Source organism: Macrobrachium rosenbergii, chromosome 28 (assembly GCF_040412425.1).
Source record: "Macrobrachium rosenbergii isolate ZJJX-2024 chromosome 28, ASM4041242v1, whole genome shotgun sequence".
Lineage (NCBI taxonomy): Eukaryota > Metazoa > Arthropoda > Malacostraca > Decapoda > Palaemonidae > Macrobrachium > Macrobrachium rosenbergii.
Window position 1 is genome coordinate 15,689,560 of NC_089768.1, and position 18,825 is coordinate 15,708,384.

Consider the following 18,825-nt stretch of genomic DNA (forward strand, 5'->3'; position numbering starts at 1 on the left):
TATGCGGCTAACATAATGAACTCAATTTACGTCAGTATCACAGTAACATTGAATTTAAGAGTTGGCAGAATAAACTTGACGGTGGAGCGTCAACAGCATGGAGTGGCCATTTTGAAACTCCCTGTCCAGCATACAACACTGCTTTTTTTTTCCTTATGTTTAATTATTATAAGTGTTTTATTACAGTTAAATATTACTGCACAATACAGTTCAAAATATTAATGCTTCGAGGTCTATTGCAGTTGAAGTAAAGAATTTTTCTTTTCAGTCGCTATGTATCTCGTATATTGGAAAACGTCTCTTGTAAATAATCCAGAAACAGAAAAGGCTAGAGAAAAAATTATATTTATTCTAAGGGTCTGGAATGATGTGGAATTGTTAATTAAGGAATACTGTAGAGAAGTTTTTAATTGTTTGGAATAAAGTTTTTATGAGAAAAAAAAGTGCATGCAGATTCAGTAGGCATAAACCTAGTGTATGCTTGGCTAAGATTCCTTTTTTGTTTTAATTCTTGAATATGTATTTGATTCTTGTCATGATCAGATAACTTATACCAAACATTTTTTATATTCAGAATTAAGAAGTAGCTAGAATGAGGTATAAATGAGTATTTTGAGATCATAGGTCTAGCCTAGGCCAACAAACTTTTTTTTTTTTTTTTTTACCACCACCAACCAGTGAGACCTTTGATAAAAGATTGAACCAAGATTTATTACATAAATAATACACGTGTTTCCACTTTGAAAAGTCTCTACAGATTATGTCGTTCTGAAATGCTCTCACACGTAACCTGTTTAAAAGTAGGGAATTACACAACAGGCAAGATCGTTTTTACGTCATATGTGACATATAAGATCGATGATCTGATTTCAAAATTGCATTAATGTGCCACAGTAATATGATGAAATTATAAGACTTGTCAAAAGAGGGAAAGTGCCTCCCCGACAAGACATTAATCTGATTACTTCAAAATTTCAGTATGCTTTGCTTACTTGTAAATATTTTTTTTTTTCTGAAAAATTCAGTATCGCCGGCCTGGTGGCAGCTCACCAAACTACAGAGTACAACTAGACAGATAACTTCAACAGTTATTACTTAAACACTATGCTGATATGCTTTTCAGGTCACATTATCAAAAGTTACACCCAAAATCTTGGTGTCACAGAAGTTTAAAATTAGGATGCAAAAGTGTTCTGGACTTACAAGATATACAGTACTTTTTCATGCCCCAAAGCTTACTCCTCATGAATAGTACCACATCTATACTATTATGTCATCATTCACCTATTCACTATCCATCATATCATTAATTTATATATTTCACCTACATTACGTCGCTGAATAATCCTGATGGGTTCCGGCGCTTGATCTTCAAGACCTAAATTTCATAATCAGTCAATCTATTCAATTATTCTGCACTCTCAAACCTTGGGTATGGAAAAGGAACAACAGCTAGAGAGCATCATCATCATATGTAATCACTTTGTTCTCCAGACCTCTTGCCACAAGTTAATAGTATGATGATAAAATAGCAAAGGCCCAAGAACACTACCTTGAGGAACACCAGAATTACTAAAGCTAGTTTTATGGCTGTCAACACACCTTTTGGGTTTTGCCCATTAAAAATTCATTTAGAATATTGATAAAAGGACCACCATTTCACGATAATCTTAGCTTATATGTAAGTGCTTCATGATGCACAGGGTCGTAGACCACCAAAATCTAAGCTGACCATGCATGCCTCTGCACCTTGATTAAAAACACTGCAGGACGTTAGATATTGACAAAGTGCATCAAATTTCCAAGGCCTTTATTAAACCCAAACTGTAGTTCTTGTAACAGGTTATTATTTTAACACTGCAAAGATGCTTAGAAAGCAGCTTCTCAAAATCCTTGGATAAAACAGCTAATTGATATTGGCCTATTTCTGAGGGACATAGAGAACCGACTCAGTCTCTTAGGTATATGGCATGTTTCCTTTCCTCTAAACCGAAGAAAAACTTGCAAGATTAACTAACCTTCCGAAAATAGTTATCTTAGGAGCAAAGAAAAGAAGGAAAACTTGCAAGATTAACTAACTTAACGAAAATAGTTATCTTATGAGCAAAGAAAACGGCAGTCTCTTTTGTAAAAGGATGATAAAGATCCTGGTAGGCTGTCAAGCCCCGGAGGCAAAGTTTGACTGCTCTAGATCTGAAGGCCATTGAACATAAATTAGGTGCTAAAAAGATGTCTGAGGCAACACCAAGGAAACGCCGATTTTACCCCTGAAGACATGAGCCAAAAGTTCTGCTTTCTGATTAGGGCAATATGTACAGTAGTTCACCAGTTCTTACAAGAAGAGGCATGATAAAGTAAACTCCAAAGAATAATGACTTAAGGGTAGACCACTTATCATTACCACTGGAGAGGAAGATATCCTTCACACCATTATACAGTAAACTCGGCTTCTTCATAGATAACCTGTGCTCGACTTCTAAGCTTAATGAAATTATGCCGCAGAGAGTCGTTAGTTGTACCTCCATGAATGATAAGCATTTTGTTTTTCACTGTAGTCAAGTTTACATGCAGCATTAAATTAAGGCTTATCTTTTAAGACAAAACTTGAGGGTTTTAAAGGTATTTACTTTGTTTATAGAGATCATTAGTACACAGTGCAGGGGGTTTCAACTGGGTTTTTGTCAACAGGTGTGATGCTTGCTAGACTTGAGATGAATGTGATATGCTTGATATGTTAATATCGTAAGAGGAAGGAGACTGGCAGGTTAAGGAAGCAGCAAAAGCTTGATTCTGCTAAACATGATGTTGCTGGTAAAAGAAAGAGAGATAGGTTAAGCCCACAACTTCCTTTTGTCTTTCAATCAGACTTGGTATTCTCGTTCTCCGACTCCAATAAAAGCTTCCCTTTCGACACGTAGCACCTAGTTGAAATGAATATGAGTACTGTACGGTATTTCATCTGCGGCATCTTCTTCAGCTACTTGTTTTGTGATAAATCCCCAGTGTTACAAAATTAGGCATCCCCACTTCTGTCTAGGATTAATGTTGACATGCTCATTCATGCACCCGCTGAATCTGGCGCTGCTGGGAATCATGGAATGGCTGTGCCCATAATCTCCTCTTTCCGCTTGCCTTGTATGGCGCCAGATCTTAAGCACCTAAAGATTACCCTGGCCGCGTTTTAGGAAAAGCATGCTTAGCATGGCTGCATCGCATAACTTGGTAGCTACAGATGTTTCTTTAGTTTATCCAGTTGTGATGTAAGTTTGTGAAGTGGCTGTTTCTTGTTGGCAATCAGGTTGTTAGAGGAGTTGCTTTGTGATCTTATTTACACGTGCTAAACGAACTATTCCAGTAACCAGTTTGCCAATATTTTCACAAAGGAGTGCAGTGTTTGAGATGCTAGAATGGTAGGCAGACCTTTTGAAGCTTCAGGTAAATCTGTCGGGGGGGAATTTAAAGAACCCAAATGTCACATTTCTTTTTAGATTCCTTAGTGAAGGTTTGGGGCACCTTTAGGGACAACGTAAAACGGCCAGGAGTTTGATTGGGATTGGAGAAGTAACTTCACGTCAGTAATCTTGAACTCTCAGGAGTCTGAAAGTATATTTACACATTTGTATTTGTATGAATGTGTGTGAAAATATAATATATATATATATATATATATATATATATATATATATATATATATATATATATATATATATATATATATATATATATATATATATATATATATATATATATATATATATATATATATATATATATATATATACATATACAGTATATGTATGTATGTGTATGTAAGGGCCCTTTGCATTTGGACAGAACAAGGGTATTATGGTGATGCCTTAATTTGTTCCGGATAGCGTAAAGGTATCGGCTATCGTAATGACTAAAGATATTTTTTAAAAATTATAATTGAACAAAAGATACATCGTACTTATTAGGAAGGAGAGAGAACATGAACTAAATTAACTGTTTCAGTAGTATAATAGTTCCACTAGACTTACGATTCAGTACTTGTGGTACCAACAGTGGTTGTTCGTGTTGTAAAGTGGAAGTTCTTGAGGCAATCGAGATCTTGCAGTGTAAGAGCCCAAGGAAGAGATGTCACAGTTTCTTAAGAATGTATTAGCCTTGTATAAGGAGAAGTTCCCTAATTATTTTGTGAAGATAGATAAGCCAGACAGTATCAGGTAGGGAGGAAACCATGGTCAGGTGTTTCAATCTTTGCACTATTTCACCAAGGCTGTCTTGGGTGTTTCAGTACTGTGGGAGAGATCTTGGTAAAGAAAACCTACAACAAAGATACTTAGTTATTCATGCCTCCGCATATAAGAGAAAGGAGAGCTGTCTTCTATTTCACGGGTCTCCTTCCAAGTCCTTAGGTAGCAGTGGCGAAGGACTAGTCCTGATTCAATCTTTTGTCCATCTGGGAATGAAGATAGTTATAATTTTTTGGGCTTTCCTGCTAAGAAACTATTAAGCAATTTCTTCTCACTTCTAAGATGTTTTCAGCTCTTAGGAGCTCCCAGTAAAGCAGTGGTTGTCAATTCTAGATCGTAAGAATTTGGGAAGTTCCTGGGCATTCTGGTCGTTTCGGCCGTAAGTCATTTAGGCCGTAAGCACCTTTACGTGCAAAATGGGCTCCGTATTTAGTACCAGCCCCTTGGGGATGTATGTAAAACATGAAATAATAATGGTAAATACCATAAACATAACGTCTTACATTGTTTTGGATGTTACGGCCGAAACGACCAGGACCGGTTCCTGGCCCTGCCAGGATCAGGATGGGACCCTTTTCTTTTACGAGTGTAGCACGGGTAGTTTTTACCAGATTCACATTTGGTTACAGTGCAAAGGAATCTGACTCTTCCGATGGAATGGTCTCTGAATTATCAAATTTGAATGTCAATTTCTGTAGAGACTGATAAACCCTGATTGTAAGCGTCTAGGAGACAAACCCGGACAGGGGCTTGCCAGTTTCCTCTTTCATTTGGAAGGTTCTCAGATTGTTTTGGTAGTTGCCTTTCTGCAAAATCAGTTGGCTATGGATGCTTATGTCTTTCTTCTGGCAAGTGAGGAACTTAAGATAATCATAGAACTCCGGGTACGTGTAGTAGTTCTGTGGTGGCTGTAGAGGGATTGTTATGGGGATATATTTCCTCTATTGGTATATCTTCCTAGAACTCTCTCAGGAAAGGTTTAAAACAACTACATGCTATGAAGCTTACTCGCAACCTACACATACTTTTGGGAGCAAACATCATCGACCTTCTTGCGCGAGGGCGAGTTTGTGTGTGTGTGCGCTGAAGGTAATTTCGAGGTAGTTACTGCATCTGCCTATCTATTAACAACTTAATTGAATCCTTTAGTTTTCTTACTCTAAAAGCTGTCAGTCCCCGCTAGTAGAGGATATAGTTCATTGTTTTATTGTGTTTGTGTCACGCTGAACTAGACATTTACCTACGACTTGATCTTTAGGTCTTGTGAATCACGGTGCCCGAATGCCGTAGCACTCTTATCGGAGCCATGACGTGGTTTAGAAATTTGTCTGCAGAGCCATTTAGGTTTTTAGAAATGGCCCCTTTGAAGCACTGAACTAAGTAGGCTGTCTCTTTTTAGCCCGCCAACTGTGAAAAATTAAGTGAACGCCAAGCGTTTTTTACAGAATGTGGGCTTTTGAAATGAAGAAATAGGTCACTTGTTTTTGCTGTGGGTTGAGAACTAGAACAGTTTTAAGGCATTTTCCTTCTCAGGATTATTAAGATGTTGTACTTGACTTCATTAAGGAGTAATGAGATACACCCTCTTGTGCTGGAAAAGGGCAATTTGAGTGTACTCTTAATTGCCTATTAGAGGCAGAATTAATCGTTGGGTGCGGTAAGTGATCGAATGCCACTGTATTTCAAAATGTTTTTGCTTTTTGGCAAGTTACCATATAAGAAGCTTAATACGAATGTTACCTTTGCTAAAGGTAATTATTTATAATTAACATTTTAATGGATGTACTATGCTGCAAGGATAAATGGTGACGTAATTGGCTCGACATCCAAAGATTTGCAGCAAGCACTAGAAACTGTTTTGTTTTTCTGACTTCAGCGGGATCAGATGCTGTTGATTTATTGTGCCCCAGTTTTAGATCCTCTGGATGGGAACTCAAACCCAAGACCATGGAAGGCCATGGTACAATGGCTATGGCACAGTCCAAGGTAGGAGAACAAGGTTTGTGCTAAGAATAAGTTTCTCTTAGAAGGGTTGCCTACCAAGGCTGAAGGATCCCTTTCGCCTGCTGGTTTGATTTTAGGGTGCCCTTTTCCTAGAAGAGTTGCCTGCCAAGGCTAAAGAGTCTCTTCTACCCAAACACGTATAGGCAGGGACGTCACACCCGGAAGTGAATATTGCTAAAGAATAGCCTCACTAACCTGCTACCACCGATGAAGAGGGATGATACATGTTTGAGATGTGAGCAGTTGTAGTCTTGCATGTGGGAAATTCCAGCTAAGTTATTGTAACCGCGAAACATGGGGGCTTTGGGAAAAAGATGTCTTGTGTAATAGTAAGACAACAACAGGCAGGTCTCCCCACAAGCGGTACTTCTTTCTGTGGCACTTTCAACAGCACCTAACCTTTATTTGCAGCATTCTTCCTCTTCTACATTGCTTGCTGCAGTTTACCATTTGTCTACTTTCTTTAAGTAAACCTTATTCCTTTTCCCGTTCTCACTTACGAACCAATTGGGTAGTTTAGCCCTATGAGGGCCTTGTAATGGGACTGGTTTCACGTAGTTTAGGATCATAACAGCAATGATATTATGTTCATTGCTTCATTATCTTCATTCTTGGTTGAGTACCACCCTTCTTCCGTTCATCTTATTCTTATTTCCTTCAGACATGTGGTAGAAAATGGTATTAGGGTGCGTGTCTCTTTGGGCGTTGCTCAAAAAAAAAGAAAGAAAAATTAATGTATGAAGGGACTGATGAGCCAAGTGTCCTTTATGGATTCGATGCGTAGATGTCAAATGTGAATTTAAAAAAAGATGGGTAATTTTTATATGAACTGTTTCCCTTTTACAAGTGAGTTGTGCTGACTTTAAGAAGCTGAGAAATTTGGAGGTATGAAAAAGTTCTAGTAAGAGGGTTGTCGAGGTCTGTTGTTTTGAGGTGGTGGGATAAGGTGGAGAAAATAAAGGGTTACTGGTATTGGGAATTTTGATGCACGACTGTTGGATATTGTGTAAATAATTGAAGAAGCCAAAGTTGTTAGTGTTTTCTGTTTAGGGTGGGGTATAGGGATGGATGTAGCAGTGCCCGGCATTTTGTTTTCTAAACTCTGGGAGCTAACCTTAATTAGGAGAAATGATTTGTTACTCTGGAGTAATTCTCTCTCTCTCTCTCTCTCTCTCTCTCTCTCTCTCTCTCTCTCTCTATATATATATATATATATATATATATATATATATATATATATATATATATATATATATATATATATATATATATATATATATATTATACATGTATATATATATATATATATATATATATATATATATATATATATATATATATATATATATATTATATATATATATATATATTTATTATATATATATAATATATATATATAGTATATATATATATATATGAAAAATTGAAGGGACTGTTTACTATAGACATATGGATGTAAATATTATGGATGTTATTTGATGAGAGAAGGGAGTTGAAGAATATGTGAAGCAAGGAAGGTACCAGGGTGTGTGCAAAAGATCAGGAAGGGACTGTTGAGCCAACTTTCCTGTATGAATGTGGAGTGAGGTGCTGAATGCAAAAAAAAAAAAAAAAAAAAAAAAAAAAAAAAGTTGAGATGGACTGTTTGCACAAAAACCGGAGAAGTGGGAAATATACAAGTAAATATCAGAGGTATTTAGGTTAATGTTAGTGAAGAAATTAATCACAAATGTTGATGAAAAGTGTATAATTTTGCAGCGGGAGGGAGGAGTGGAGAAAGCTTTAAACTGTGTGTGTGTAAAATGGATATTGGTGTACACTGCTCATGAACCCCCCGCCCTTTTTTTTTATTTTGTAAGAGCTTGAAGTGGTTATGAGGCTCTGGAAGTTTCTGCATATATTTATATAAGCGAAGACCAGAGGAAAATGACAGGAATACATTCAGTACCAAGCGCTTTCTCGTGAATGAACACGAGAAAGTTCTTGGTACTGAACTAACTGTCATTTTCCTCTGGTATTCGCTTATATACTGAAGTCACGTGCATCTACTGTGATTTTTTAAATATATATATATATATATATATATATATATAATATATATATTATATTATGTATATATATATATTATATATATATATATATATATATATATATATATATATATATATATATATATATATATATATATATATATGTATATATGTGTGTGTGGAATATAATATAAAATCCTCCATTGTGTGATCAATGTATCGTGGCCTTGACTGTGAGACATTTGCTGGTCGAATGTCTCAGTCTTGGGAACTGAGACATGCAATCCAAAATGAAACACGTTTTATCTGAATGCTTGAGTTTCAGTACACAGCGAATCCCTTAAGATCTGCAGAAACTCCGATGCTTTTAGTCTGTTATGAAATGTTGAAAGAATCTATAATCAATTAGACAAGGATGCGTCAAAACACGTGCAACTTGTTAGGAATGAAATGATAACAGAAGCTACTCAGTGATCTTTACAGTAAATAAAAAAAGAATAATTCTTTACAAAAACCAGTCTCCATATTTCGGAGTGGACATCTGGAGAAACAATGAGTCAAAGAATGTGTTCTTGCTTTGTGGTATCCCACGCATGGCAAGATCGGACAGGAGAGCTGCCCAAAAGCTCTCAGTAATCACCAACTTAACAAGAATGTTTTCCTTGTCATATGTGGATCTATTCTCGAACCTCAAATGGTCACATTTGAGTTACAAGTGGTTTTTTGATGGCTGGCCGAATGCGCCATTTTAGGGAAAACTAATTTACTGTCTAATTACGAGTGTTCTTAGACAGAAAATTGTGTTGAAATTGGATGTCATAATTGGGCTTTTTGGGAAAACTCGCTTCCATGAATTTTTTTTTCGGATTAGAAATTTTTCAGGTTTGATATGTGAATGTTGAATGATTTGTCAGATGTACAATGTTGATTTCCTGCATTTCAGTAATTGTTTGCCTCCGCACCCTTGACACTGCATTAGTGAAGCATATGATTTTTTAAACTGTTGATAGGGGCCAAGTAATTGTAAGGGCAAATAAATTTCTAATTTGCCTCTCTTCCAGATACGTTTCGCGAACCTATGCATACTACGAGTAATTTTTTTTTTTAACTTTCTCCCGTTACAGACACTTCACACAGTTGTGCTAGTTTATTTTGTAATCTCTTTTACAACGAGACATTTGGAAATTGCAGACACTCCACACTTCTCTCATAACTTGTTTCATAAATTTCCTGCCAATATTATTGTCACAAAGTATAGTATTAATATTTTGCTGCTGCTTCTCTCCACTTTATTATTATTACTATTATGGGGGATACCTTCACTAAGGGTAGCAGCGTTGAAAATAATGGCTATTTCTACGGGGTACTACTATGCTATGATATCTACCGAGCTATTCGCGACCTACCAAAAATTAGGATGCTATCTACCAGACAACCCAATAAAGACCTGTGGCAATTACTTCCTGAAACTATATACAAAACTATTTGATCCCCCAGGGACTAACTAAACACGGCGAAACAGTGACTCACCTACACTGTTTCGCAGTGTTTAGTGCTAGTAACTAGCCCCTGAGGGGTCAAATGTAGAAATTGAATGGTAGATAGTGTCATAATATAGTAGCAGCTTCTACGGTTTTATTGTAAAGAATACTATACTGTATAAATTAAATGCCGTAGAAACAGCCATTTATTATTATTATTATTATTATTATTAATAATAATAATAATAATAATAATAATAATAATATTATTATTATTATTATTATTTCAGCCGAACCAAATCTCCTGACTCGGACGAAAGAGTAGTAGTAAAGCCAAAATTCTGCACGTTCCATTTGAAGCGACGGTGTCTTAGAATCCGAGAGGGCAAACAGTGTTTCAGCATACACTTCGATGACGGAGATAACGACGATGGCGGCGAAGATGATGTGCGTCGTCGTCGTTCAGATGACGATGGAGATGATGAAGAGGAGGAGGAAAGGTGAGTTACAAAATCGGGTGTTGTTATTGTCATGTAGCAGACACTAGTTCTTTTGTGGGTTTTGAGACGTGGGGAGAAAAATTATAATAAAATTCATTTATCTCGTGCTTGACCAACTACAGAGTTTGTTCAGTAGCGTCTGATAATTATCACGTCAAGAAAGATCAGTTCTTACAAGCGCATACGCTTGTTTGAATATTCCCAACTGGAAAGAACCCCAATTCATCGGTGCCTTCGTTCATGTATGAAGATGCACATGTCGGCTTTCTTTTCTGTTATTTATTAACATTTTATTCCGCCTCAGCTCATCAGTTTCACCTCGGTGGTCGTGGTTTCACGCCGCTAGATAAAGTCTGTACGTTGATGCATGTAGCATTTCTCCATTATTAGCAACGAAGTGATCCTTACTCATGTAAAATTTATCCAACTTTTTTCATTTCCTTGTTCTGGGAAAGTTGTGCAACATAACACCGCCTTTCTTTGTAGATTTTGCATTACAGTCAAACATAGCACAAGTATTAAGCATTGTACTTTGTTTTTCGTTCATGGCTTACTTAAAAATCGAAATATAAATCTCGGGTCATATAAGCAAGCAAGAAAGAAATAATTGCCGCTCCTTATTTCAGTCAACTCGTTTTAGTGAGGGAGACATGTATGTACCCTTGATGACGTCATGCACAGGCCAAGTAGATTTTTGGTTAGAAGGGGGATAACCTCCTTTAGGTCTGGGTTTCATACTACGGCAAGCCGAATTGTATTAACAGCGTATATACAGCAGTTTTATTTTCAATACAAGTGCAAGTATTGAAATACGGTTTGATAATTCCGTATATTTTATAGCAAGTGGACTCTGAATTACTTCAAGGTATTCCTTTCGTTGTTTCTCTTGTTGCTGACGAAAGAAATACCTAAGATCCAGAATCGATATTTTGGAAAGTCTACGGAATTATCCCATCGCGTTTCAACACCTGCCCCTTTTATAGAGAAGAATAATAATTATTATTTTATAGAAAACGATAATAGTATTATTCAGTAGATGAATCCTATAATTCGTATTCATATGGAACAAGCCCACAGAGGCCATTGACTTGAAATTCAAGCTTCCAAAGAATATGGTGTTCATTAGGAAGAAGTAAGAGTGAGCAAAGGGAAACACAGTAGTACAGAAAGAAGAGATCCCATTTAAAAAAAAGAAATAAATTAATAAATAGATAAATAAATATTGTATGGAAAAAATTACTAAACAGAAAAATATATTAAAATGCAAGAAGATTAGTATTAAGGTAGTAATGAATTGCATTTTCGCGTGAACTTCTGAAGTTCCAATTATACATCCTCAAGGACCCCTGGAACCGAGGAGTTCGACAGCGAGGCACATTCACTGCATATTGGTGCTGCTGTTCAGTGAATCTGGTTGCTCTCGGCGGATAAAGGGGATCAGGAATCAATTGTGAATGTGAAAGATCTCTGTTGAAATACATCTTATGAAAAAGTGCCAAACAAGAGACCATCCGTCGATGGTCCAAGTCATAAATGCTACTGTCAGGAAAAAGAAGCCTGCCACCACGAACAACTCTAGGTCAGGTCCTGTTTGTATAGGCTGGCCATATAGGATCCAGGGAGTACAACTTGATTAAAGTAATGAGTTTGTATTAAAAGTTAATATAATTTTCAATCACATTTGTCTAATCACAAACCTATTGTTTTTATGTAGCGTGAATCAGGGTTGTGCAGAGAACTAGTTTAGGATAGGTGCTCAGTGATAATAAAGGGCACTTGGCAACTTTTGGATGAACTTGAGCTGCCTGTAGGACAATAGGAAAAGAAAATAAAAACACTCAGCAGTGAGATGAAGTAAAGTACTGTATTAGCTAATGGAAAAATAAGCTGCAGCTGTGGATGACATCAGCTGGTTAAGAGGTTTGTCATGGAATGCTATACCTGTAAGTAAAGAAAGAAGCCCGAGTTCAGCCCTTGCTTTATATTGTTTTTTAATAAAACGTTTGTAGAATAAGGTGAAACAACATCAGTTGATTCGGATAATGTAACACTGTATCCACAAAGAATCACTGTTTCCTTATTTACAGTATTCAGAAATTCTTAATTGCTCTGCCCTTTGAAATACCAGAACAAAAACCTTTCATAAGGTAATTGTATATATTTCATTATCACAAATATTTTTGTCAGGTTTTCTCTTTAAGGGGTTAACTGTGAAATTAATTATGTTCTCTCTTTCCTATGCTCTTTTTTTACTCTCATCAGGTCTAGATTTTTGTGTATCCCCATTTCCCCATGATTTCCTAGGCTTTTCTAGAAGTTCTTTGTTGTATGGAAACAATATATTTGTTTTTGTCATGAAAGCACTTCGATGTTCTTTATTAACTGGCTCTTATTTCAGATTAAGGAGACGTGGTGAACGATCATGGCGAGATGAGAAGAGGTCACATGATTACCATCGTGATGAAAAGAGGCGATATGATGATGATAGAGATGATGATAGAAAAAGATACGATGATGATAGAAGAAGATACAGTGATGATAGAAGAAGATACGATGATGATAGAAGAAGGTATGATGACGACAGAAGAAGACATGATGATGATGATGATGACAGGCATTTTGATAGAAATTCCCGCCGAAGCAGCAGAAGTGTTGATCGACCTGTTGAACTTCAAAAATCAAGTACTGATGACCTGGAAAGAACAAGTTCTGAAAGAAAAGAGGCTCAACAAAGTCCAAGTGATGCAATAGCAGAGGCTCTCTCAAGGTTAGTATTGGTGTATGCACATTTTTTTGTAACACAACCCCATCAATATAAAATTGCCCAGTCCTGTGTGATCAGTGCTCCACATACACACTCCAAAAATAACACCAAACAACTCTCCTACCTAACCTGATAAATAGTAGTAAAATAACACAAACAACTCTCCCACCTGGCCAGATAAATAGTAGTAAGTTTTTCCTTGTATATCTGCACACCATAGTGTATTTGCTCCAGAAATCATTATATCTACCTTCATGATATCTACAATGTTTTTTAATCATATCTAATTGTTTTAATGTGGTTGATCTTCAGTTAGCATTCCTTATTTATGCTGTTGTGAGGATTTGTTTATACTGTAATTTTCTTACATTCTTTAAATATTGATTTCTAAGTGTTTTCCTACTGTGGTTGAGGTGCCGTACCCTGTTTTTCATTGAGTGGCTGCTGATCATCTTTATTGTTTCTCTTGTTAGATGCAGGCATTTTTTCAGCCTTTTTGGTGAATGATGATTGTTTTGTTTATGTGACGTACTGTATATCCTTGTTGTTGTCGTTCTTTCATGCTGATCTCATTACTACTTTCCATATATTGCTTGTTATATATAATGAAGTAGAAATCAAGTCATAAGAAAAATACGTTAGACCTATAGTGCATTGGGTAATAGTTAATATAGTATTCTACAGTAGCTCTGGCAGGAGAAGATTAGAGAACTGGCTTTAAACAAAGCCTGGCAGTATTATAAGAATACCATGAGTTTATAGATGTATAAGATATTGCAAAAAGATTGATTTAAGATGAAAAATAATGTATTATCAATATGCTTATCCTATATGATCCTAATGAAGCTAAGCATTCAAAATGCTCTCCCAGAGACACTGAAAGAAGCACCTTGTTTCTAAAAATTTTTAAACATGTTTCTGCCTTTTCTCACATTCAGCAATTTATTGGCTACTAACTCGGAAAACCTCATAACCATCGTTGGCTCTGAATTTGAGTATCGGCCTATTATTTTGTCGACATTGATAATTTTGAGTGGGCAAGACTGGTGTGAGGTAAAGTCAACATAGGCCTATATACAAGAATCCATTCTCCCTTGTCTTGTTACTAAATACAGCAAAAGCTTAACACCATTGAAAACTAGATCGACCCCTGGGATTCACAGGGGATGCATACCACAACCCCCTACGAATAGCTAAAATCCGTGAATAAGTGACACTCCACTAAAAATGCTCATAACTACCTATTTTGATAGTTCAGACACCAAAAACCATCTAAAAATGCTTAAACCCGAGTATTTTAATAGTTTGATCAGAAAAAATGCATTTAGTTAAGAAAATTATATGAAAATACAGTAGTTAGCAAACATTTCTCAATGAAAAATTCTGTGAATAGGCAAAATTTCCATGAATAATGTGGATGTACATACCACAGAAAAATCCACTAATAGGTGAAGCCGTGAGTCTGGAACCATGAAGAGGCAGGGGTCCACTGTACTTGTAATTCAAATTAGGGGAAAATAAAAATCTGTTATTGGAGGGGCATTTAGAGATGTATTTTTCTACGGTGAGCCAATTTTACCTTGAACTGGGTAACAATAATGAAGGAGAGATAAGTGAAAAGGAAAAGCTCCACCTAACTGAAAATCCTATATCCTTTTTGATAGGCATTAACTTGTGAAAGTGAATGGTATATTACTTAATGTTACTGTAATGTTTTTATATTAAAAGTAATGAATTTTATCAGTTAATCAACAGTTGGAGAAAACAAGTCTGGGCCTAGTCCTGTAATACGATGTATTAGGACAGTGGGATCACTGTTATTTCTCTTTTTAACCTCTGCATTCGTTTGGTGTTCTTTCTCTCTCTCTCTTTGCATTCATTTGTTTGTTGCTCTCTAAAGCAATTAGCTTGTTTCTGTCTTTCGTCTCTCTCAAAAGCATTAACTTGTTTCTCTCGTTCGTCTCTCTCCTAAGCATTTTTTGTTATTTTCTCTCATGTCCTTTCTCTACCATTTTTCTCTCATCCTCTGTCAATGGGCAGTGCATCCCACAATGTTGCCATGACCAGATGTCAATGAATGTTAATATTTCCATGACAGATGAGTTAAAACATAGTACTGTATAGCTGGTTTCATAAAAGAAAAAGTAACTTCTCATAAAAAGAGATTGTATCCCAACATCCGTGGGACAATCTGGAATTTATGCTCTCCACCATTCAACCTGTCCTTGTGTTCTTGTTGAATGATCAGCAGAGTAAATACTCCCAGGTTGCAGGATGATCCTAGCTACTGCCTGTTGGCCTTGAGTTGAATGTAGACCTGACTTTCACAGCTTAGCCCAGGTACCTTACAAACCCATGCATGAAGCCTCATAACAAGAGCTAGCTCTGAAAGACTCCTTTGGCTAGCTTAGTCTTGGTGAAGCATGTTGAGGATTTTCTTGGTATTTTGTCTGGCCCTCAGAGGGACCAGGGTTTCAGTCCTGAGTTCTTGGCAGAATTTCAGAACTCGGCAGTTCCAGATGGGAGATTCAAGAGTTCCAACCCACCCCCCACTGATACTTTGTTGGCAGTTATCTGGATGAGATATTTCTTATGCCCATTGTGAGCTGTAAGATACTGCCTGTGTCTTAGTCCAGAATGTCAGCATTTTTTCATAAGAACAGGAAAGCATAAGAAAGAGGTATCCAGGAACACCCTTCCTTGCTGGCTTCATGAGGTACCCAATGAGCTTATGTGTTCTTGGAGGAGGACATCATTTATCTTCCTCATGCGAGAGCCCATGTAGTCCTTAGCCATTTTGCAGGACCTTTTCAATTTTCTGGGTACTAGTAGCTGCTCAATGGAATATTAAGGCAACTTGCCAACTATCTTGCCTAAGTATTTTTACATGGTATAAGTCTTGGGATATAACTGCAGAGTGACTGGACTCTCTTTCTTCCCTTCTTTCTTTCTGGAACAGCATCTAGGCCAAGGTGTTAGCTGGGTTGGGCTAGATACAGATAACTGTATTGTGAGCACCCAGTCTTAGTATAGGTCTGAAGATGCTTCACCCTCCGCTTTCCCATGTAGCAAGTTGGTGGATGGATATAGCTACATTCTGGACTTTGCGCATGGTATTTGCCAGAATTAGCTGCCTTCTGACTTTAATTTCCTTATGGGGAATCTCATGGTTCTCTGATGTTTTCTTTACTTGAGTGCCCTCTCTCAAGCAGAGTCTCACTCTTGCCTGGGGCCCTACCGATCTCTTATTTCATATACCTGACATAGTAGGAGGTTAAAGGAGTCATCACATTCCCTGTTTGTGTGTGCATCTGGGAGCACAAAATTCCAGGTAATATTAATTTCCAGTCATTTGTCAGAGACTACCTCCCACTTAAGGATGTCTCATATATATATAAAAGGTGATAGTGCGCATTCCCAAAGGAACAAATATCACATTTTTAAAGTTGCATTTTTCCTACCTCAGCCACCTAACTTGATCCCTGTGGCTAAAGGAATAAGGAACTAGTGATGAAAGGTGACTGAGGAATAAAAAAGGTCTGAAATACAGTATACCATATTAATGAGAAAAATTTTGAATATAGATTAGTAAAGGACTGGAGCAGTCCTCAATGCCAGCACCTGGAGAATGACGGTAGGGCTTTCAACAGCACTGCAGGGCCATGAAAATTGAGCTTGTTAAATAATTTCTACCTTAGGATCCAGAGGGCACTTGCATAGTGAAACTACATTCTTTTGTCTGACAGATATGGGGACAAGTGATTAATGGAGTTAGATAAAACATATTATATTAGTAAGTTCCCGTAGCTTCAGAATTGTACAGACTGTTCTTTTAGCGTTTAAGTTGAAAAACTGAAGAAATTTGTTAAATCACTGGGATTTTTTAAATATTGAGGTAAATCATTTAATGTACAGTGTTAAGGATGCAGGAAATTTTGTAATATTTTTTGGCAGTGCACTTACTGTAGAAGTTACTTTTATCAAGACTGTTACTAGTAAACAGGTTTAATTGGTATGTGCTGATTTAAATTCTACTCTTCTAGGGAACAAGAGAAAAAATCAACTTGTGTATATTTCATACGAGGGCTTTGTAAGCGGGGCCATAGTTGCAAGTTTGCACATCCGGAGCCTGATCTTAGAGCTATTGTGCAGAGGCAGATATGGTTAAAATGCTGTAAAAGGTATCCCATTGAATGTGATGGTAGCAATTGCAGGTAAGTGTCATGAATTTTTCTCTTGAAAAAGGCTTTTAAATTATCTTAATCCTTCCTTAACCTTTGAAGTAGCAACTACATATCAGTTTATCAGAATACATTTTTGGAGGACATCAAACTCTGATGAAAATAGCAAATCATATTAAATTTTGGGACTATATCCCTTTGTCACAATATATTTACAGTATACTGTATGAATATCTACAAGATAGGGATGGATGGCAATGAGTGTGTGTGTGTGTGTGTGTGGGGGGGTAGGGTGGGGGGGGGTCGTTTAACACATTGCTGATGACCTTTCTATGTAAATGTATGAGGTGGATAATGTTATGATGCTTTCTGTAAGAGGGTTCATCAACATTCTGCTATCAAAGTAGGAATGTGGCAGTGACCTCTATGTTGGTTTTTTTTTCATGGAAGTACCCCAATTAGTGGGGAAATGGCCTAAAGTTGGAAAAAATAAAAATGTAATTCATGCCAGATAGTCGTAAGTAATAGGAATAGGAAAAATTACCAGTTAAAAGAGAGCATTTTAACATAGGCATCCCATGCTGTAGCTCAGTGTATCATTGGTGACTTCCATTGCATTGGTACAGAGTTTGTCTTGCTCAGGGCACGATGGATTTTCAGTGACATATGACATGCTGTCGCGGATTGCAGATATCTTCATGCATTATTTAAATTTCTTCATTACTTGAAAGAACTTGTTAACTGCACAAAAGAGACTGAATGAAAAGTTTATCCCTCCCTGAGTAATAATGACTTCACATTTTAACAGAAAAATTCCATCCAACTTGTCATGCCCATCTTGAGAAATAGGTTTTGTCCTTGAAAAATCTGATATCTGTATGTGGAAGTTACTAGATGTGCTTCCAGGATGGGAACAAGTAGAATAATTTTGTCTAGTGTTAAGCAAATAATTTTGTCTAGTGTTGAGCAACAAAGGGATTAAAATCTATAATAGTTTTCCTTTTCGTCAGTGGTCAACATTTAAAAAGTAATTCATCAACAAATCCATTCCAAATTTAAAGAATGGAAAAGCAGTGTTTACCATGATGTTATGTCCTTTAACACATTAATTTTCAAGAACAATACTCAGGGTTGTTCATTATGCAAGTTCATGTTCAGCATGCCAGCACATGTTGATGAGTGTGATGTGTTTGTAATGAATGTTCAATAGAAAAAAGAACAAAATAGGTTGGAGATGGAATCTAAATTATCATTGCAAATTCTTCTTCTTCAGCTTCTTCCTCTTCTTCTTCTGCCAATTCCAGAACATGTTCATTGATTGAATACCAGTTCCAGAACAAATTTATTGATTGAATGAAAAAGCTGATAAGCAAATAATCATTAAAAAGCTGATAAGCAAATAATCATTTACAATCATGAGTAAGAAAGAAAGCATAATTCAGTCCCCTTCAGTGAACCTTACCAGGCAACCTTAATTTAAAACATAGAAAGGCAAAACTTGAAGTTAGTTGAGAATCGACCCAAGACTAACTTTGAAGGCAACTGACAAGTGTTACCTGCTCATGTCATTGATCAAAACTACCAAAAGTATAAGAATTCAGCAGTGGTAAGCCTAACATGAAAAGGATTA

The 18,825-nt window shown here is 36.6% G+C and overlaps 1 protein-coding gene across 2 annotated transcripts in view; it reads left to right on the forward strand.

Annotated features, from left to right (window-relative positions):
- The window catches only part of LOC136854074 (uncharacterized), a 93,956-nt gene that overhangs the window by 16,463 nt on the left and 58,668 nt on the right, over positions 1–18,825 (forward strand). For both annotated transcript variants that reach the window (XM_067130193.1, XM_067130194.1), the window contains exons 2-4: positions 10,041–10,250; positions 12,649–13,017; positions 17,058–17,228. In XM_067130193.1, coding sequence (XP_066986294.1) covers positions 10,041–10,250; positions 12,649–13,017; positions 17,058–17,228 — 750 coding nt within the window. The remainder of the gene's footprint in view (positions 1–10,040; positions 10,251–12,648; positions 13,018–17,057; positions 17,229–18,825) is intronic.